General features: G+C 40.6%; 1 protein-coding gene across 1 annotated transcript in view; it reads right to left on the bottom strand.

Moving 5' to 3' along the window:
- Positions 1-22278, bottom strand: part of UPP2 (uridine phosphorylase 2) — a 30863-nt gene extending 8585 nt beyond the window's left edge. The window contains 8 exon segments of the mRNA XM_040474666.1: positions 1826-2073; positions 4748-4878; positions 5501-5564; positions 8062-8182; positions 10529-10548; positions 11162-11296; positions 21457-21512; positions 22193-22278. Of these exon segments, the coding sequence (XP_040330600.1) occupies positions 1826-2073; positions 4748-4878; positions 5501-5564; positions 8062-8182; positions 10529-10548; positions 11162-11296; positions 21457-21512; positions 22193-22278 (861 nt within the window).
- Positions 22279-22531: the final 253 nt, after the last annotated feature.

Raw genomic sequence — 22531 nt, 5'->3', positions numbered from 1 at the left:
AAAGAGAGCGAGGGAGAAAGAATGTGATGAAGAAAAACTTTTCTTAAAGTAGAATTCCAGCTATTAAATGTAGAGGGAATGATGGAATTGAAAAATCACCATTTTGCAACCCATGCTAAAATCATTAGTAAAAGACAGTTGGGTTACTGGGTGTTCATGCCATGCCACATAGTCACCACAGAGATTGCTTGTTCCACACAAAGAGGGAACTTTCACTTCTCCATGGAAAGTGATGGAAGTTACCCCTTGGACCAAGTGCTCCAACTTGAAATGACTGATAGTGGGACATCTTCACATTACATCTCCCTGAGGTGGTACACTACAAAGCTTACATTACCATCAAGTGTTCTTGCCATAAGGCTGAATCTAGTGAGGCCACTAGACTTTACTTCCACCTACAGGAAATCTGCAGTAGAGATGAACAAGTGAGACTCCATGATGAAACACACAGACAAATCTAGAACATGGTATATTTAACAAGATAACAGCCTTGATGCGTTAAAAAATCCATTGTCATAGGAAAAAAAGAGAAAAGTAGGGGAAACTCTTCTAGAACAGAGATATAACAACCAAGTAATATAATGTATGAAATTACCTTGATAATGGGTAAGAAAAAATCTATAAAAGATATTTTAGGAAAATTAGGGAAATTTAAATATGGAATGGATACTGATATTATGAAGCTACTTTTACTTTCCTTAGGTTTTTGGGGTTTTTTTTTTTTGATAATGGTATTTTGGTCATTACAAGAATACTTTATTCTTAGGAAATGATGCTGAGGTATAAGAGTTAACTGGCATGATGTTTGCAATTCATTAACAAATGAACCAGGGAAAAAAGCAAATAGATGTGTGTATACCTATGTTTTCACACATGTATATGCATATATATGTGTATATATATATTTAGAAAGCATGCATAAATGTGGCAAAATATTAAAAACTGTTCAATCTTTGTAGAGTGTAGATAGGTATTATACTATTTTTTTCAATTTTTCTGAATTATTAAAAGTTTTCAAAATAAAAAAGTTGGGAAAAGCAAAAATGCATGTAAATTAATTTTATTTTATTTTTTTATTTTTTTTTTTCAACGTTTATTTATTTTTGGGACAGAGAGAGACAGAGCATGAACGGGCGAGGGGCAGAGAGAGAGGGAGACACAGAATCGGAAACAGGCTCCAGTCTCCGAGCCATCAGCCCAGAGCCTGACGCGGGGCTCGAACTCACGGACCGCAAGATCGTGACCTGGCTGAAGTCGGACGCTTAACCGACTGCGCCACCCAGGCGCCCCGCATGTAAATTAATTTTAAAAACCTACTCCACTGATGCTTTGTCCTTTGAACAGTTTTAGGAATATTTTATTTTTATCGTGTCTTGATAAATTAAATTGTAACAGCAAACAGCAGCCACTACCAGGATCAAGAAAGTGGAACATGGGGCGCCTGGGTGGCGCAGTCGGTTAAGCGTCCGACTTCAGCCAGGTCACGATCTCGCGGTCCGTGAGTTCGAGCCCCGCGTCAGGCTCTGGGCTGATGACTCAGAGCCTGGAGCCTGTTTCCGATTCTGTGTCTCCCTCTCTCTCTGCCCCTCCGCCGTTCATGCTCTGTCTCTCTCTGTCCCAAAAATAAATAAACGTTGAAAAAAAAAATTAAAAAAAAAAAGTGGAACTTGCTGTGAAGTCCTGACTACATAACCTTCATGACCTTGGGCAACCCCTTTTTAACCCCTGAGGCTTGGTTTCCTTATTTGCATAATGAGAACAATGTTCTGCCCTCTCATAAGACATTATGATCATATTATAAACAATTATAAGGCATGCGTTCAACCCCAAGTAATATATAGTTGGATTCCTTTTTCTTCTCCTGCAGAGTGAAAATAACTTCATGAAAAAGGAGAATTGGATCTGAGGCTTTCATGAATAGCTTACCTTTTAGATCACAATTTCTACGTGTAGCCAAGGACACTGCAGATTCCGTTTCAGTTTTCCTGATGCCGGCTTTATGTGCTCTCTTCAAGCAGTGAAACTTTTCTTCTCTGGAAAAGGACCACAGTGCTCCATCTAGTAGACCCTGGCCTGAAAGAGAATGGAGAACACTTAGTGGCTTGATGTCCTACCACGGTGGCAGTAGCATCATTAAAGGGCTTACTGTGGACCCAAGTGCTCTATGGCTGACTCTAACACTTGGGTCTGCACTCCTGGGAAAAATCCAGCCATCTGAACCATCCTGTCAAGGTATTTGGAGCAAGGCTGTGCCTGGCTCAAGAGTCTCTTGTGGAGAGGGGTCTCCATGGTGCTGAGTGACCTAGCTCTGGAACAAGTAACCATTGAGTGGCCGCAACAGCTAGCACTGTGCCCAGGGATAGCATGACCTGGAGGCTTGCTAGGAGATCTGCCTTTGAGAAAAATCTCAGGTTGCTTCTGTGACTGGGGAATGGCTCAGGGAGAGGTGCCGAAGGAGAAGCAGCAGCTCCAAGCCTCAGTGATGCTCCTGAAGCTACTTGAGGACCAGGATGGTGGTTTGGAGCTTGCAGTTCCCCATCTCCGTTAGGACAATGGAGCCACATACGGACAATGGACTTGTCCACCGTCTTCTCTGCCACGCGTGTCTCAAGTTGCATGCCACCCTTTTGTGATCACTTTTTCTCTTCTAGGCTGCTCTCAGTGTTCATTTAGTTTCACCTGTGTCAACTAGTGAAGCCAGAAGGAAGGCAGGGAGGGGAGCCTGAAGCTATTTTGTCTCCTCCACTGTGCATACACTGCTCCCAATTGAAGAGGGAGGATAGAAGCAGGGAGGCCAACACACTCTGTCACCATCCATTATTTTGCACAGTCCCCATTTTGGCTCCCTTTCTGCTCTTGTTCTCCCTTTCCTCTAGTTTACACACCACTTCCACCGTGGCTGTCTGCTCCTCCTTGCTCCCTCCTCCTCAGTGCTGCCTGCCAACACCTCTAATACTGTGTTATTTAAGCCAATTCAAACTCAGATGTCCCAGAAGCTGAGCAGGTAACATCAGTGAGGTCTGCCTGGTCTAAAGGGAGAAGCCTTGCCTCACTTTCAGTAAATGCAGCCCAATGTGGGCTGGGGCTTGCTAGGGCTGCCATGAATATATCATTTCATATTTTTTATGTGATGTTATCTCAGGAAGCCAAAAATCTGGACTTTCATGTGAAACCTCCAGAAATTTTCAAAGTTGGCAAAATAATTCACATTTAAAAAAATACTGTGTGGGCCAAATAAAACATCGACTCCAACAGGCTGCTGTTTGCAAGCTCTGACTTAAACCTAGTGATGACCCTCCCGGTGAAGGGGCCAGTGACCTATCACAGAGTCTCAACCCTATTAGACCCAACATTCCTCCTACTTTATAACACACAGGTACTGACACTACTTTTACTAACCTCAGGTAATGTTTGTACATAATATAACCTGTCTCCATACATAATTTTAAACAATTATTTTAATGTTTAGTTTTTGAGAGACAGCAAGTGGGAGAGGGCAGAAAGAGAGACGGAGACACAGAATCCAAAGCAGGCTCCAGGGTTTTAGTTGTCTGCACAGAGATCGACACGGGGCTCAAACTCACAAACCATGAGATCATGACCTGAGCCAAAGTCAGATGTTTAACCGACTGAGCCGCCCAGGTGCCCCTCCATACATAATTTTCTTTTAAAGTTTACTTATTTTGAGGGAGAGAGAGAGAGAGAGAGAGAGCATGAATTGAGGGAAGAACAAAGAGAGGGAGAGAGGGAATCCCAAGCAGGTTCCATGCTGTCAGCACAGAGCCCCAAGCAGGGCTCGAACCCACAAACTGTGAGATCATGACCTGAGCTGAAATCAAGACTCAGATGCTTAACCAAATGAGCCATGCAGGAGCCCCCATATTTTTTTAAAATTCAGTATAATACCCTAAGTTTGATCCAAGGGACAAGAAAAGAAACATAATTTAAAATGAATTAATACATAGTTTGATGAATTTACACAAATACAACTACACCTTAAGATTTCTAGAAGGCCCTTCAAGAAATGGTAACAATCCTGGTTAGATTCTTTCTTCTGGGATGAGCAGAGTCTGCCCTTGAGACTGTTTTCTCCCAGCCCCTCATCCCTTGGAGCTCTTGGATTGCCAAGAGCTACTACTTGGCAATCACCTTCAATTTGTGTCAAAGTTGATTTGGGCACCCTTCATGGTTGAGAGATAAAAGAACCACTCTGAAAGCACCCATCCCTTTAGGATTCCCTCCCCCAAATATTTCTCCCTGTTTCCTGGTCCCCACTCTTCCCTGGGTACCAGATCTGTTCTGATATATAGGTGAATATACCTCAAAATGGCAGAAACATAGAATCAGCATAATCCCTTTTTCCCAGAGTTACCAGTGTAAATTAAAGGCATAAACAGAGGTATGATTTTGCTAACATCACTAATTGCATTTTAGTATTTGATTTGTTCTTGGAGGATTAAACCCACTCTCAATATAAATTCATTATGGATGTTTCTCTGCTGCTTATTATGTCCTTGTGCTCCCATGCTCTAGTAAGTTAAAAAGACTGTTTCTGTTCCTTTTTTAATCCCCAACTATTTAATTTTCTAAAGCAGAGTTTTTAATATAAATTATGGCTTTGAATAACAAAGAGTTCCTGACAAATTTCTGTTGCTTTCCCAGTTTATAACTTCTTCTGTCTTCATACAAATCTCCTAGGTACACACTGCATGTCTGATGAAGATTGGGAAGTGGGAAGTCCCTTTACCATAGTTGAGGAGCTCCTCAGCCAGGTCTTTGTCAAGCTCAGCACTTCAGGTGGTGATATGGTCCGAGATTACCTATTAAAACCAGGGCTTAAGGAAGGAGTCTGTGGCCCCAGCTGCTATTACAACAGACCTTGGTGCAGTATTGCAATGTGAGATTAAAAGAGTGGTTACAGAAGAATGTCACTGAGAGTTTACTTTTGACGTGTAGTATGTAATCTATTCTGCCAACACTAATTAATGCTGGTTGCTAATGATTCTCCCTATTTTCATCTTTTACATTATTTTCTTTTACAAATGCAATTAAATAATATTCAGAACAAGCATTTACATTTGCTGTCTTTCCAGATTCACATTTACAGTGTGATCAGGTTTAGATTTCAAGACAAACATGACTCTTGGACATGCAAATTAGTACCGGCCTTCAGGCTCAAATTTGAGTAAATTAGGTCAGGAATAAACTAAATGAGCCTGCCAGCAAGTAGCTTTCATGAAGTGATGTGACTACTTGATATTTAATCTTCTCTGCAGCTCCTTGATTACTATAATTTCTTTGCATCTCTGTCCTCTCTTCCTTCTGATTCTTGTCACATCCACTCCCTCCCCACCCCCCCACCCCCGCCATGTAAATTAGGCTTCCTGGCTGACCTTCCGTTGCTGCAAACTCTGCCTTGCTCATGGGACTCAGAAACTCAAGTCTCAGGGACTCAAGAAACCATTTTCTGCCAACTCATTCTTGACCCACACTCTTTGACCAGATTACCTGCAACTCATTCTCCAGGTGTGAATCCATGGAGGGGGAAACGTCTGAAAAAACATCTGAATCCATGGAGGGGGAAAGAATAAAAGGCAACACAGATAGGTTACATTAAATTTCTTCAGCCCAGCTTTTGATCTACTTTTGGATCCATTCTGATTTCTATTTAGAGCCTGGATAAGGGGATATGTATTGATAGTACCCTTGATTCTGTGTCTTAACATTTATTACATTTAGTATTTACTCCTTGCATGTCTATTGCCCGGATAACACACGAACTCTATAAAGGCAGGAGCAATGTCTGTTCACTGTTGTCCCTGTAAGCCTAGCATTCTGCCTATTACATTAAAGGTACTGATAAAAATGTGTTGAATGAGTGAATGCTTTCACAGAGATGCCATAAAGCAGAGATCTGCAAACTACAATCCATGGCCCAAATTCAACCTGTCTTTATAAATAAAGTTTTATTGTAACACAGCCACATTCATCCATTTATATATTATCTACAGTTGCTTACACACTACAATGACAGAGTTGAGAAGTTGCAACAGAAATCATATGTTCTGCAAAGCCTAAAATATTTATTATCTGGCTCTTTACAGAAGAAGTTTACTGATCCCTTCCACAGGGTATAGTCATATCATTCTGGGGTTTTATAAATTCTAATACTAATCAACATGCGGTTAATTTAGAAGGTTCAGGTAGAGACCCAAGGTGGGCTCTGATGAAAAAGCCTTGGTGGGTCAGATACTTTTAAAATAAGTCAAACAAGTGGCTCCTTGAATTATTCACAATGTCCTAAGAGTAGGAAAGAGATTGAGAACAAAGTTGAAAATGTGGGTGTCAAAACTGATACTATTCACAGGTCATCCTGATATTTAGAGATTTTAGAACATTTATATCCGGGTTAAAGTCTCTTAAAGGTCAAAGTATTATTTAATCAGGTATTTTATCCTCATGAAAGTTTCCTGGCTTGCCTAAGGAGTGGGAACAGCAGCAGAGGAATTAGCTTTACTTCCTTCATCTCTGAATTCAATGCTGCTTAAAACAAAACAAACATTCACATCCTAGCAATAAGCTAAGAGTTCTTAATGAGGATAAAACTTCAACATGAAGGTATCTACAACAGCCCAGTGGTTTTATTTCCCACCATTTGTAGACCTCCGCTGTGATACGGGTATAGCCTGTGGGCTGGATGTATCTTGTTGCCATAAAGCAAAAGACCTAGAATTCATGACCATGAGTTGGATAGGCAGCAGAGTGCCTTGTGCATACTGGACACTTGTTCATATCCAGTGGCAGCCACAGCAGCAAGGATGGTACATTGCACTGGCATGGGCTATGCAGACAGATCCTTATATCCCACACCCCCAAATTATAAGCAATCTTAATAACAGTACTATCCATTTCATTACCGAATGCACTGTTATCTACTACTTATTTGGGGGTAACAATGGATAAACAACAATCTAGAAGGATACCTCATTTAACAATGATTGCTAATATTCTCCTTCTGTTTCTAGATGGGCATCCACGGATGTTTTTCTTTATAGCACCTGTGAGGGCCATGGCTGGACCTTACCCTGTACACAGCTATGGAGAGGGCATAATCTTTTTGAACATGTCTATTTCTAGTGAAGCATGGCTCAGTCACTTGTGGCTCTGTGATACTGGACAAGTCACTCCTCTAGTTCTTTGTCTGAAGCTTTATAAGGTTGAAATTTATCCCAAAACTGTGTCATTCTGTGAGCAAAATCACAACCCTTTTTATAATCTCCGTGCAGTCCTGCCATTCTGTCAACCAAACCTTTTCAGTTACAATGCCCTGTCTATATCTGCATTTGGGTACATAGTAAAATCACCTCCTTACAAGGTCTGCTCCTGGAGAAAAGATTTAAAAAGAAGGAGGTTTCCTCACTGCAGAAGCACATGCATGGCCCCTGACCAGCCAGCCACCTGACCAGTGGAGGAGGAAGGGCGGAGGGGAGGCTCTGGGAAAACAGTAGGAAGCATCACCTGGCCCTTCTCTAAAAGCCCAGCCTTCTGGTGTGTTGATGAGGAAAAGATCCAGCCAAGAAAAGGGGTGTAGTCACTGATAGGAGCTAAAACAAAGTGTTCCCCTGGAGGTATGAAGTCTGCTTACTTAGCTGACAAACAAGGCAAACCTTAGTGATTAATTTTTCCTTGAAAGCACATATTTCTGTCACTTATAAAATTCCTCAGCCTCAAAACTTATACTTATCCTCATCCATATTCCCTAGCAATTCTTCCAGTCTTCCCCTTAAGAATACCTAAGTCCATCTGGGCAATAGGCAGTGTGATCTCTCATGCCAGGTTTCCATGGAGAAAAAAAAAAAGGAAGATAAAAAAGAAATACTTCTTTAGATTTCTTTAATTTTCTTTAAATTTAAATTTTTATAAATTTCCTCAAGGCCAGCCTCCTGACACCTTCTAGCCCACCTGGGTCTCTGCTGGTCTGTAAGTATGTTGCTGTATTTTGGCAGCCACCCTGTATGGAACAGTCACTTGGATTTCATAGTAGAAACCAACCCATCTCACCTATTCTCCCTGATGTACCAGTTCTGATAACAGCAACATCACAGCACCGGGCATGGTGCAGTAATTTGATGAGTTCATGAAGCATACGCATAATAAAAATGGAGGGAATGCCAATGCCATGCTGTTGAGAGAAAAGAGAAAGTCATTATACATCTTGCAAACTGGTACATGCACAGGACATATTTTCTTACTTCATTACAAGTTAACAGCCCTCAGATAAATTTACATAATCATTATGACTTTGCCAAAGCTGAGGAAAACGTAAGTCAGCTCTAACTGATGCCTACCTGACATGCTGATAGATGTGTCCATCTGTGAGGATCAGACAGAGACATCTCCCTGCCAGTTACACAGAGTTCAGCCCTCATTGTCAAGAGCAGAAGGTGGGGATAGCATGGTGTACTCGTGTGTCAGAGCATGGCCGTTTCTCATCTCCCTACTGGGTTCTTTATAGTGAGCTTTTGAAAAAGAGCTTTTTGCAAGATTGACTTGATTCTCAGGAAATATAAATTTGGCTGCCATGTTATTAGTCCTCTTCTACTGTACTAAGTGAAATAGTAAATCCATTTCATTGCTCTCATGTGGCCTTGTTCATTTGCTGCTAATTCTGTGTGAGCTCTGAAAGGTATGAGGGTAGAGGTGTGGTCTGCATCCATACCTGACAATTCGGAGCATAGGCAAGGCTACATTGCTATACATCATGACCACAACACCTATTTCCATCATAACCCTTATTTTCCTTAGCATTTGCTACAACAAAATCCACATCACCAGAATAGGGGGTCAACATAGGTTAGAGGATTTAGAGACTCCTGGTGGTTACAATATGTTCTAATAACTCTCCAGAAAGATTGTCTGTATTGAAATTTGTAGTAGCTGGAGCTGAGTTTTGAATTGGTGGTGATTTCATTTCTAACATAAACATTAGGGAGTCAAATGTGTTCTTCAATGTATTCACCTCTTGAGCACAAAGACTTTGTATGTGGAACAGCACCAGGGGTATCTTGGCAATTAGGTGATGCCTGCCACTAATTGCAACCGTGACCATGATGTTCTCACCTGAGTTCCCTCACCGTCACCATCAAGGATATTAAACTAATGGGGCACCTGGGTGGCTCAGTTGGTTAAGTGTCTGTCTCTTGATTTTGGCTCAGGTCATGGTCTCTTAGTTTGTGCGATCGAGCCCTGCATTGGGCTCTGCGCTGACAGCTTGGATCCTGCTTGGGATTGTCTCTTGCTCTCTCTCTGTCCCTTCCCCTGCCACCTCTCAAAATACATAAATAAACTTAAAAAAAGAAAAAAAGAATATTAAGCTGTGGAACGTTTGAATCTCTGGGTTCACCATTTTTTGGTTCCCAATGAACATGTCCTGACTTCCAAATGCATTGTAAGCCTCCTAGAGACATGAATCAAATCTGTATTAATTTGTATGTCCAAGATTAACAAGTCTGGGCTTTGGCACTGTCTCTGCCACTAATGAGTAGACTCTCTAAATCTCATTTTCCTCAACTATAAATTAAGAGAATGAACTATTATTTCATCTATTAGGTTCCTTCTAAATCAGATATTTGATAGGTTTATGATTATCACTTATTATGCAACATGGTAATAAAATGACAAATGGGCTTATGTGTTCCTGAAAAAGTCTCTCTCTCCCCCACTCTCTTACACACACACACACACAGACACACACACACACACACACACACCCTCAGCAGCTGCTGGGGAGAAGGACTTTTTAAAGAAGGTGTCCCAACTGGAAATCCTCTGTCTGCCTTAGTAAAGGCCACTTTGAATTGGCAGACTCCTGAACATGACACACATTTCGGGTCTTTTTCTCAGACAGGACAGCAGGATCAGTCTAGTGCAGTTTTTCTTGCTCTGAAGTTTTACTGCTTGTTTATGATAGTTTCACATTTATATAAACAATTACTTTTTTGTCCTTACTCATTTACCATGCAAAAAAGGAAAAACAGGTGTAGTCTAAAAGTCAGGCAAAGATGAGTAAAAAAAAAAAAATTGCCAGGATCAGAGAATATTCATCTTCCTTCTAATGTAGATCTCCTATAATAGTTAAATGAACAAATGATTAAATGAATGGATTCCCCCGTTTGCGTCCCCAAAGCAGTTCTGAGGCATTCATGGCCCAGAGGGGAGATCAACTTGGCTGCCCCAATTGGCATTGCCTAATTTTCCCTTCTTTACTCCAGCCTTCCAGCCAAGATGGCTCATCTGTCCTTCCTCATCTGTCCTTCCATCGCCAGGTGCTATTGAGTGACTGATGGACGAAGGCTATTCCCTGGTGCAGGGGCCACGGGTAATTCAGCTCCTTAGACTTGTCACACGTCTGCAGTGGACTCTTCCCCTCTACTCTGGCATGCCTGGCGGTGCCCCTTGGGAGGGCCGCAGTGTCCAGACACGTGACAGACATAGAGCCGTGGTTTCAGACCACAGGCCTGTGGCAGACAGACGCACTTAAAAGGCGAGCTGGGTGTTCACGTATATCTACTCCCTTTATGCATATGGTGCCCTGAGTTGAAGAGGGAAGTGGTCTGTGTTTCCTTAAACTGCAAATCGTTCTGCTTTCATTTTGTGTTAGGACACTGTGTGTGTCGGGAGCTGTTAACATATTCCCAATACGGAGAGCAATTCACAAGAGCTTGTGAAAATGCATTAGCAGCTTTTCCAGCGAGCTTATTATAATGTTAAACAGCACACTTTGACAATCCTGAAAATTGGCCCCTGTGTACGAAAAGCTCAACATTCCCAAAGCTAGCTCAGGGATAGAAAAGTGCTGGTGGCTTAATCAGTTATAAATTAAAGAGAGGAGGTGTGCTTTGAGGGTGTTCTTCCCCCCTAACTTGAATAGCTAAGTGGTAGCTAATAAAGTAAAGTGACAAGGAATGCTGTGTTCTGCCCCTAGGACTTTTTCCAACAATGAATGTCACACCTGGGCACTTAATTTAATTGTGTGAAAATGCAAAGCAGGTAAGGAGAAAGAACTCCTGTATTCAGAATTTCCCACCTTTTTTTCTGCTAGCTTATGATGAGTACCTCAAGGGCAACTATTGAGTACGCAGACTGATGGAGGGCATGAGACAAGTTCTGTCCCTGCAAGATCTGTCTGTCCCGGCTCAGACGTTCTTTCTGTCCTCTCCACTCTCCTCCAAGTCGAGCTCCTTGCGCATAAGGAGTGCAAACTCTTTCATTGTGTTGGGGCTCCCACCAACGCAAACTGTTAATAAAAATAAATAATTACCTGCCTTATAACTGATGTAGGAAACAAGGGTCAGCTTTCAACTTTAATATTTTTATTTTATTTTTTCAGTAATTTACATGAGAGTACGTATAGACATACTGGGTTACATTTATGATTAGCTAATTTGCATCATTAACCTGTAAATAAGGCAACCAGACGAAAACTTTGATGGTACTTAATTAGTAAAGGAAAAAGATAATCACAAAATCAAAGTAAGTGTTGATTTTGTTCAAGGAGGTGTTTCCTGGTGTTTTTGTTTACAGTGAACATCATCCCGCATCTTGAGTTGATACAGACAGCTTGTTTCAGGGTATTAGCAGGCTATATGGAATATAAGTAACATGAGAAAAAAAAAAAGAACTGTGACTTTTAGATATGTCTTCCCATTCCATATTCCCAAACATTAGTTTTTATCGTAAAATGTGCTATGTTAACTTAAAGCTTTAAACAATCACATCAAGCCTTTCCAGCTTCTCAGTCAGAAGAAATCCTCGTGTAATAAGCCTTATCATTCATTGTAGACTGGAAATGTCACTATGCTATTTCACCAATTCCAATGACTTGTTTTTGTTTTGTTCACATTTTAACATCTCTGAAATGATAACAAATGTTGCAGTCAAGGGGGTCCACTCAAAGAAAATGTGGTAACACTATTGTGTTATAGTGACTTGTACAATGGCCCATTAGGGGTGCACCAGCCTTGGGTGAGTGAGGTGGAGGTCTAAGGCAGGATGGGAGCAGCCTAACAGCAAGGGTGAGCAGTGGCCTGGTGATCACTGGGGGTCAGCAGCGGAGTAGATGAGCAACAGCAGATGTCCTAGACCCAAGGAAGCACAGACCGTAGAAGGGCTCCAGGAGCAAAGCCATTCAGAAATCTAAGCTAAGCCGAAGCGTCCCCAGAAGCTGAAGAAGGTCCATGTCAGAGAGATAGGTAACAAATGTAGTGTTTAAGCGCCTGCCCTTTGAGATTAGATAAACCTGGCTTTGCACCCCAACCCTGTCAGTGATTAAGTGACTTGCCTAGTGTTACACACATAATCTCTATGTGCTTCAGATCATCGTCTCCAAAATAGAAAAATGCAGAGCACGTCGGGGGGGGGGGGGGTTGGTAGAGACAAAACGGGATAGACTATGGCAGAGGACATTGCACAAAGCCAGGTAACTTCTGAGTGTTCAACAAATGGCAGCTGTTTCCTCTTTTTCACATCATGTAGCAATTTTCTGGCCTTGCTTTTTTTTTTTTTTTTTTTTTAAACGTTTATTTATTTTTGGGACAGAGAGAGACAGAGCACGAACGGGAGAGGGTCAGAGAGAAAGGGAGACTCAGAATCGGAAACAGGCTCCAGGCTCTGAGCCATCAGCCCAGAGCCTGACGCGGGGCTCGAACTCACGGACCGCGAGATCGTGACCTGGCTGAAGTCGGACGCCTAACCGACTGCGCCACCCAGGCGCCCCTGGCCTTGCTTTTAAGCTTGCTTATTGTTTCTGTATTTGCAGAACTTAGTACAAATGAAGCTGGTTCAAATCCCGTAAGGAAAAGGCAGTTGGTGGTGCCTAACCCATGTGGGCAGCATTAGGCACAGGATCAGAAGGATTGTTGGAGAGGTTCTTCCTAGCAATGAAGACTATCTGTCCAGCCTTCAAGGAAATACCTAACAGAGGTTATAGTGTAGGCGTCCCCACTCACAGATGACTTACTGGGACTATTGGGTGGTCTGATTACATGATGCATTATGTTTCCATTTAACAATAATTCCTGTGCCAGACTAATTTTTCAGTTTTGGGATGTAATTATCCTTTTATCCAGGCCCTCTGCTTCTCTTTTACTATCATTATTGTCTTTTCTGTGCCCTTTCATGGGTTTCTCCAATGGGCCTGTGGTTGGTAATGAACTGCAATGAAAGTTAGCCATAAAGGCTAGTTAGCAAAGAGGGAAGGCTGTGGTCTAAGGTGAGTTCTTAAATTATTATTGATAATTCGTGAGATTTTTTTTCCCTCTGTTGGTATGGATAGTTGAGACTTGGCTCAACATGTAAGTACAAAGAGGCCATTTTTGTTGTTTTCTTTTTACAAAATACAGTAGTTTGAAAATAACCTCATTGTGTGGTGTCAGTGAACGTAAATTACAACTATTCAGATTGACCATAAAACCAAAACAGATGTTAGAATAGCTTGTGGTTTCAATTCTTCTTTGAACTGTAGATATTGCTGTAATCAACAGGAATTTCTGAATGTTTCTGGAGACACAAAGATATATGTGTAGACTGAAACATTTTCATTCTTGAAGACTTACTCCTAACTGAGACTTACAAAATATCACCTCTAGACACAATTTTTGGTCTGGCTGCTTTAATGAGAAGTCAAATATGGCTGAAGACCACCAACCAACATTGACCTTAAGTGACATTTTCTGTGATTTAGGCCCCAAACAAAATTATCATTTTTCCTGGTTTTATCAAAGAAGATAGAAATGCATTGGAAAGGAGTCTGAAGAATTATAAAAATATGTTATGGACTTTGCCTAATGACTGCCAGAATGAATTCACTTTCAAATATACCCAGTGTCTTAAAAGACTTAACTTTGCCATGTTGTCCATGTTATATTAATCTGGTCCTATTTCTAGTCAGTTTGATAAAGACTGATTAGCTGTTCACCAAAGCTGTTTCCCTTCTTTCCAGACACACAGTTCAACTTCCTAGCCTCCTTTCCAGTTAGCTGAGGCCATATGCCTGGATTCCAGCAACTAGAATGTGAACAAATTTTATGGATGCCACTTCTAGTCCCAACCCATAGAAATCTCTCATTGGTGCTCCAATAGATTGCCTTCTTCTGTCTCCTGGAAGGGTGTAGACACCCAGGGAAACTTCATAAGCTACTCTTTGAAGGTGAATGAACAACAAGATAGAAGGAACCTGGGTCCCTGAATCACCAGTTGGAGGAAAGTCACCATGAATATTCACTTTATACTCAATGTGAGTGAGAAAAAAAAAAAAACTTAGGTTGTGTTAAGCAACTGATATTTTTCAGCAGCAGCTAGCAAACCCTTTTAAAATCTAGCAAGCAAGGAAATGAAGGAAATAAGAATGGTTATCAGAATCTTTAAGATTTAAATTTTACACACCCAGAGTTCTCCTTTCCTTTGAAGATAATGCTATTAATAATCCTTATCATTTCTATAAAGACAAGGCTGAGTTTTAGGTACTGATGGATTTTATCCTCTCTTCTTAGCTAGAATTACTGCCCTGGGATTTAAGGGAGTCAAGAGATTGAACCTAGCATGTTCTCATTCAAAGATAAAAATGTGGCTGGAAGAAGGCAAGTTTCCAAGAAAATCATCTGTATATGCAGAACAGACTTTACCTACTGCGTCTCGAGAATCCTGCTATAGGTTAAACAGCCAATTCTGATAATTTGGAATTACACTACCTGCTCCCCAGTCTACACACACACACACACACACACACACACACACACACACACTTTTGCCTCCTATCCATCAAAATGGTCCAATAATAAGAGTTAACTCTCTGGTGGAAACAACAGGTTCTAATCAGAACATGTTTTTATTTTTGTTTTTGTTTTTGTTTTATCCAAAAGAGAATCTACTGAAGATGTCCATAACCAAGTGGATGGTGAGTTTATAAGTTTGGATAGTGGCTATGACAGAGTGTAAGAATAAGTGTGAATGAAAATCTATTCAGGTAAAAAGGTAAAGGCCTGATTCCTGGGATTGTAACAAAGATGAGACAACTGTGTGTGTGTGTGTGTGTGTGTGTGTGTGTGTGTGTGTGTGAAAGAGAGAGTGAGAGAGAGAGATATGTGTGAGTCCTGTAATTTTCATGTCTAAGACAAAGCTTTCCATCCCAGTGGTTTCCCAGAAACTAACAGTTAGAATAAAAGTGTAGTACTTTTTTCTTTCAAATAGAGAAAGAGCCATTACTTTTTCCATCAGAGAAACTTAAGGTTTAATCCCAGCTTTTTTACTTACCAGTTGCATTATGACTGTTACAAATGCTCTCAGAGAGCTGGAAGGGGAGGAAGCAACTTAGCACCTACAATTAATGAATATCACAAATGTCCTTCCTTCCTTCCTTCCTCCTCCTCCATCTTCTTTTCTTCTTTTTCTTTCTCTAGCTAACTTCTTCTTCTTCTTCCTCCCTTTCTCAATGCCCCTCCCAGGTAATGGACTATTCTCAGTTACTATGACTCACAGAGCACACCTAGTGCAGTGGTCAAGGAGACCAGGAATGGGACTTGGAGGAACTTGGTCCAAGTCCTTGCTCTACCACTATGTGGTGTACCTTATTTAACTCCTTTGGACTTCCAGAACTCAATTGCCTTGTTTTACGGAGGAAATTAGTATCTGCTAACCCCACCTAAAAGAGCTAATGTGAAGATTTAGAAAGATGATGAATGTAAGAGCTTTTACTTTTGCTCCTGTAGTTGCTAAGAAAATAAAGGTCAGATAAAAACTGCTCAATTCTTGCAGATGGTTCTCACAGAATTCTCTCATGTGTGAACACAATGTAATCTATAGCTTTATCCAATCACTATGTTGTACATTTAAAACCAATGTAACAATGTGTGTCACTTAGACTTCAATAAACAAAAAATAAATAAAAACAATAAGAGGAAAGAAAAAAAGAAAACTGTACAACTCTCCACTGGTAGGATTATGAATAGGGGTGAACTTTTTAGAAAACAAAAGTTCTTTAAAAAATTTAAAAATTTTATTCCCTTGACCATTTCTGTGAATCATCCCAAGCAAATGTGAAAAATCTTTAGGTACAAAAATGTCCATTTGAGTGCTGTTTATAATAGAAAATACTTCCATATAAAAGTCATCAATAGACTATAGAATGTAGGGCACAACCACTTGATATCCGTATGCAATGTGTTTCAAAGAAAATGTCATAATATGGGGAAATGCTAATGACATAAAATTAAGTAAAAAAATGCAGAATGCAGAAAGAAAAAATTTCTGACTCCTTTAAAACCTACTTATTAAAAAGGATTGGAAGAAAAGCAAATAAGTTGATGGTGTTTGTGTTCAGATAGGAGTTTTTTAAAGTTTATTTAGTGTGTGTATGTGTGTGTGTGAGAGAGAGAGAGACAGAGAAAGAGACAGAGACAGAGAATGAGTGGGGGAGGGGCAGAGAAAGAGGGGGAGAAAAAGAATCCTAGGCAGGCTCCACATGTCAGTACAGAGCCCAATTAGGGGGCTCGATCTCACAAACCCTGAGATCATGACCTGAGCCAAAACCAAGAGTCAGACACTTCACCCACTGAGCCACCCAGGCTCCCCTAGATGGAAGGAGTGGTTTTTTTTAATTTCTTTGATTATAAATAATGAACATGAGTTGCTTTTATAATTAAAAAATATATATAAGTTAAAATAATACAGAAGCACAATTTTCCTAACAGTATTCCACAAACAATTTTCTCAGAATATTTCTTATGAAATAACACAAATCTTAATAATATGAAATATTAGGTAAGTTACATTCAAGAAGCAGAATAAGATAGTATTGTTTTGTTATTTTATAATTTAATAGAATGAAAATTAGTGAGGTTCAGCTATGAGTGTAGATGTTAAAGAGTGAACTGAATCATAATGAATTCTGAACACCCAGCAGTATTGTCAACAAAATTGTATTTATCTCTAGGGACCAGAGCAGCCAAATAATCATGTTTGTATTCAGTTTAGTTTGGGAACCTTTATGTCTCGTTGCGGTGGAAACGATTGCACATTCTAACTGGTTTCAGATTAGGAACATAGCTTGGGTTCTTGTTAGGACATCTGATATTTCTCTAGCCAAAGGTATAAATGTTATGTTGGTAAAATAAGAAGAAACAGTGACAGAGAAAACTCCATTGTTTTTCCTAAATTTAGAAATAGTTTTACCTCTACATTCCCAAGTGTTGCTAGTGGGTTGTGTTCTAATCTTATATCCACTCTATGAGGCAATACTAATCATTCAGTTTACAAATGCAGAAGCCAAAGCTCACAGAAGTTGGAAAACTCGTGCAATATTATACAACCAGTAAATTACAGAACAGTAATTTCTCCAGTTCTGTCTGGCCATAGTGGCCATTTTCTTTCTCTGCATGGGGACTGTAAAACATAAGCTACTGGGCTTGGACTCAGACTGCCTGGGTTCTTGGGTAAGTTACTTTATCTTTGTTCTTTAGTTTCCTCATCTATGAAATGGGTATAGTGAAAATAATAACTGCTTTGCACGATTGCCCGAAAGCCAGAGATAATGTTTGTGACCCACTTGATGTACAGTGAACAGAGAATAACTAGCCCTCATTATTACACCTCCCAACATTGAGAGTCTGAAAGACACCAGCTTTAGAGAGACTGACGTGAAAAAGTAGGGTGTGGCAAAGAATGCAGCGTGTTCATCAGACCCCAATTCTTCTCCCTCTTGAAAGCATTGTAGAACGTATTCCCAACTTCCCTGCAGTGAGGTGAGGTCATCTGACTGAGTTCTGGCAAGTGGAATTTGGGTGGAAGTGACACACTTACTTCTCGGCGTGACTCATAAAAACCAGTATCTCACTCAATCCCTTGCCTTCTGGCTCAATGCAGGAGATGGAAGGCTCTAGATCTCTGAATGGCTGAATAGTAGACACCTCTCTTTACTTCACCACTGTTTTAGATTGAGCAAGAAGCCACTGATATTTTAAACAGCGTTAGCCCACCTGATCAATAAGAGGTTTTTAGTTCTGTCAACATAGTTGACAAATGTGACCTTTGTCACTTTAGGAGATTTTAGTGAGAAATAAGTGAAATGGATGATGGACTGAAAGCACAGAGCTGAGTAGGAACCTGAGAGACTGAATTTGGTTATAATAGGCACAAAGAAAGAATGAATGGGCATGTAGTTCTGTAGAAACAGGACTTAGAGCTTCTCAAGAAAAGGAATGCTCCAAAAAAAGCATGAAGGAGAAGACATGAGGCTAAAGAGCTTAGAGAAGGGGGAGTGAGACATCCAAATTTTAGCAAACGTGTGACAAAATAATACAGAATTATTGTAATAAGGTAAGTGAAACCGAAAAACAGAAGTAAGAGAAGAAGGCAGACATTTTTGTGTGGAAACTATTTGTCCAGCAGCATTCCTCCACCAGATTCCCAGGAGAGAATGTGGAGAAATTACTAAGGAACCAAAGGAAGATGGCTTGCCAGAAAGAAAGCACTAGAGTCAGAAGACCTTGCAGCCATTCATGGTGCCAGCCCCTCACCCCATCACCAATGTGATTCAGCGGGTGCCTGTTCACTCCCACTCATCATCCTGGGTGTGACGTCCCAGCATACCCTGGCCACACCATCCATCCTAGCAATGCCATGGCTGTCACTCCACCTGTCCCTTCCTATGTCACATGAGCACTGCATCCTGAACCAGCAGCCTTATGTTCCTATGGTAGTCCTCCCATATGCCCTGTAGAGAGGGCCTTTCTCACTACTATCTCTCCATCTCACACACTTCTTTGTCTCCTTCTTGACTTTCGATGGGTTTTGTGTATGTCTGGGTCTGAGGCTATGTGGGCATGTAGTCTACGAGTCCTGTAGCTTCTTTCAGCTCTGTAGACCAGTGCTCCTCAAAGTTTAGCTAACATAACAATCACTGGACTCTTCATGGGCTCATTTTCCAGAAATTCTGATTCAACAGGTTGAGGATGTATGTACCAGAATTTGCATTTCTTCTTTTTTTTAATGTTTATTTCTTTATTTTGAGAGAGAGAGAGAGAGAGAGGGAGGGAGAGTATGTGTGTAAATCCACATGTGAGCAGGAGAGGGGCAGAGAGAGGAAGAGAGAGAATCCCAAGCAGGCTCCTAGCTAGCATGGAGCCCCAACTGGGGCTTGATCTCACAACCACGAGATCATGACCTGAGCTGAAATCAAGAGTTGGACGCTTAACCAATTGAGCCACCCAGGTGCCCCCAGAGTTTGCATTTTTAATAATGTTCCTCATTCATGCAGATTTTGCTGGTCCAAGAACCACACTGGGAGTAACACTGACATTGAGGACTCACTCCATCAACTATACTGAATCTATCCCCTTTCCTCCCCGGTGGCCACTGCCCCAGGCCTCCGTCACAGGAGTCCTAACTGGGCCACCAGCACTTCCTATCTCTTGGTATAATAATACATGACACGGAATGCAAGACTAACTGCTACTATAGGAATGACCTTAATTCAATCTAATTCATATTTATGAAGCACATCATCCACAGCCTTCGGTTATTTCAGTAATAATTATATACTACTTTAATTATTAGTGATAACAAGTTTTCCTCCCCACACCACAGTGGGTCAAGCCATCTTTGCCAAGAACCATCTGGGACTTCTTTGCTCTACATTTCTCCCACTTCCTTCCAAATACCTCAAAAAATCTTAACAAAAACTTTGTGTCTTTATACATCTCCAGTGATCCTCAACCTAATTGCACATTAAAATCACCAGGGAGCTTTTCAAAAAACACTGGTTCTCGGGCTCCAATTAATTTAGACGCTGAAAGTACTTTTTAAAGCTTCCCAGATGGTCTGATGTGCAGCCAAAGTTAGGAACCCCTGCTTTGGTTCTTTGTTCTGAAGCATCCTTGGGCGGGCCCCCCCCCCCCCCATTTTTCATGAATTGGAATCCTACTCATTCTTCAACTTCATAGTCAAATATCACCTCCTCCATGAAGGCTTTTCCAAGTGTCTTTCCTCCCTGGTCAATATGGATTCCCCACACTGTGCTCCTAGAGCATTGATTTAGCATTTCACATGTTAATTTTCTGTTTCCCCAGAAAGATTGTGAATTCCCTCATGCAAGCTGTCTCATATATCTTTTTTTAATCCCTAAGGCTTAAATTCTATTTGTTGAATTAAATTTAACTGTTCAGGAAGTGGAACAGAAGTACTATTAACTTCCTCCTCAAAAACATTTAGAGTAACAGATTCTTAATTAGTTAGTGGATCATAGCTGGTTTCAAAAATAAAGCATTCCATGATGTTAATACACTCTCCTTCTTCAGAATAAGCCTCAAAACCTTAAGGCAAAAGGACACCTCCTTTCTTCTCTTGGTGAGGGGCAAGAGGACATTTACCCATAGTTCCCTGTTAGACAAAATGTGGTCAGGGAAGCAGCACCCCAGCAGCATTGCCTGGGAAGTTTGTTAGAAATGTAGAATCTCAGTCCCCACTCTACACCCACTGAATCAAAATCTGGTTTTAACTAACTCTTATGCCACTCATGTGCACATTAAAGTTGGAGAAATACTGCCATCCACTTTCTCCTCCAACTTCTCTTATCCTTTCTGTTTTACTCTGCAAAACTGCTTTCACTATCTGGAGATTTCCCAGTGGAATCTATGAATCATTATTCTGCAAAAGCATGCCGTTCATCTACTTCAGTGATTCTAAACTCTAACAACATTTCAAAATCATAACAACCTGGGGTGCTTTAAAAGGTATTGATACCTTGGTCCCCACCCCTAGAAATTCTAATTCAGTTGGTCAAGGAGATCTGGGCCTTGGTATTTTTAAAATCACTGATCTAGTCATTTTTCCTATCTTCAAGAAGAAATTCTCAAACCAGCAATTTTATTCTCTTGTATGAATTATAATACTCCTATTAATTCATAAGGGGGATATTCTTTAGTTTTCCTTGATGTCTGCTCCCAACGTCTGATGACCCCTTTGTCAAAAAATTGGAGAGCTTGTCCATAGAAAGTTTTTATCCCCTTGATAAGAAGCACTTCTAAGATGATCACTCTATCAGGGACCAAAGGAAAGACTAATTTGGGCATCAAACCAAATTCAATCCAGTATGAATCTGGCAATTGCAATACTTTGATCTTCCCAAGATATATATTTTTCACTAAATAGAATTGCTTTTACCGTGTCTTCTTCAAGCTTGTTTGGTATTTTCTTTTTCTAAAACATGGGCCAAAGTTGCCCAAAGTTAGGAATAAAGTCTTTAGCAAACCGTGGGAAGTTACACAGAATGGTTAGTATTATATATCAGTGACCAAAGGAAAGTGCTGGCTGAGAAGTCTTTCATTTTATTCTGACCTTCATCTTCATAATTTTTCCTTTTCCTCTCCTTGAACTTCCTAGAGAAATAAACATGTAGGAGGTTACCTCTGTTTGGGATGGGTAAGAGGAGCACCTTCTGAAATGCTGACATGATAAAGGCTCTAAGCAAGACATTTCACACAACTCTTAGTGAATCATAGGGAACTCGCAGGAATTCCTTAAACCTCATGAAGATTATTAATGCTCTATTGTGTTCTGCGAACCTGGGGCAAGAATTGGAGCTAAATTTGCCGACTGCTTTGGCAGATTTATGTCTACTCCTGAGATGAATAACATACACAGTATTTTAGAAGTGAATTCTATGTAAGGTCCGTCACAAAGCACATGAAATCACTTCATAATAGGCTGCAACACAGTTAAATCTCCCTTAGGCACTAGGAGCCTCCTTTAATTATTTTTTAGATACAGCCCGTGATCCTGGAATTAAAGGCTGAATCCCAGGCTGAACTTTGATTTTGTTCACTCATGCAGGCTGAACTTTGATTTTGTTCACTCATGTTTTTTGTGACATTTTTTTGCCTCACTTTTTTTATTGAGACATAACTGATACACTCCCCCACTTTCTTAGATGAGCCAAACCCCAGAACAAAGGATGAAAATTCCATTGGAAAGAAAATGTGCATTGTTTTTATTTTGTTTTGTATTATAAGCTACATTCCAATGTATTGTCTCTAAACTAAAGAAATTTGCATAATTGTAGAGGTTCATCTTATGAACATTTAATATAAAATCCAAAGAACATCCATCTCATCAGAATAAATAAACAATCAAAATTACTCACCCAACATATGTATTCCTGTCAGATTTTGTGGATTTATTGGAAGCAGGTAAATTTGAAGCCATACTTTCTACTATATGGATAGTCATTATTAACTTGATGTTAAGAAAAAGAATTGCAGGGGCGCCTGGGTGGCGCAGTCGGTTAAGCGTCCGACTTCAGCCAGGTCACGATCTCGTGGTCCGTGAGTTCGAGCCCCGCGTCAGGCTCTGGGCTGATGGCTCAGAGCCTGGAGCCTGTTTCCGATTCTGTGTCTCCCTCTCTCTCTGCCCCTCCCCCGTTCATGCTCTGTCTCTCTCTGTCCCAAAAATAAATAAAACGTTGAAAAAAAAAAAAAAGAAA

This window comes from Herpailurus yagouaroundi, unplaced genomic scaffold (assembly GCF_014898765.1).
Source record: "Herpailurus yagouaroundi ecotype Mexico unplaced genomic scaffold, PumYag 140, whole genome shotgun sequence".
NCBI lineage: Eukaryota > Metazoa > Chordata > Mammalia > Carnivora > Felidae > Herpailurus > Herpailurus yagouaroundi.
The sequence above is the reverse complement of the archived record's forward strand: the minus strand, read 5'-3'. Positions and strand labels throughout refer to the sequence as shown.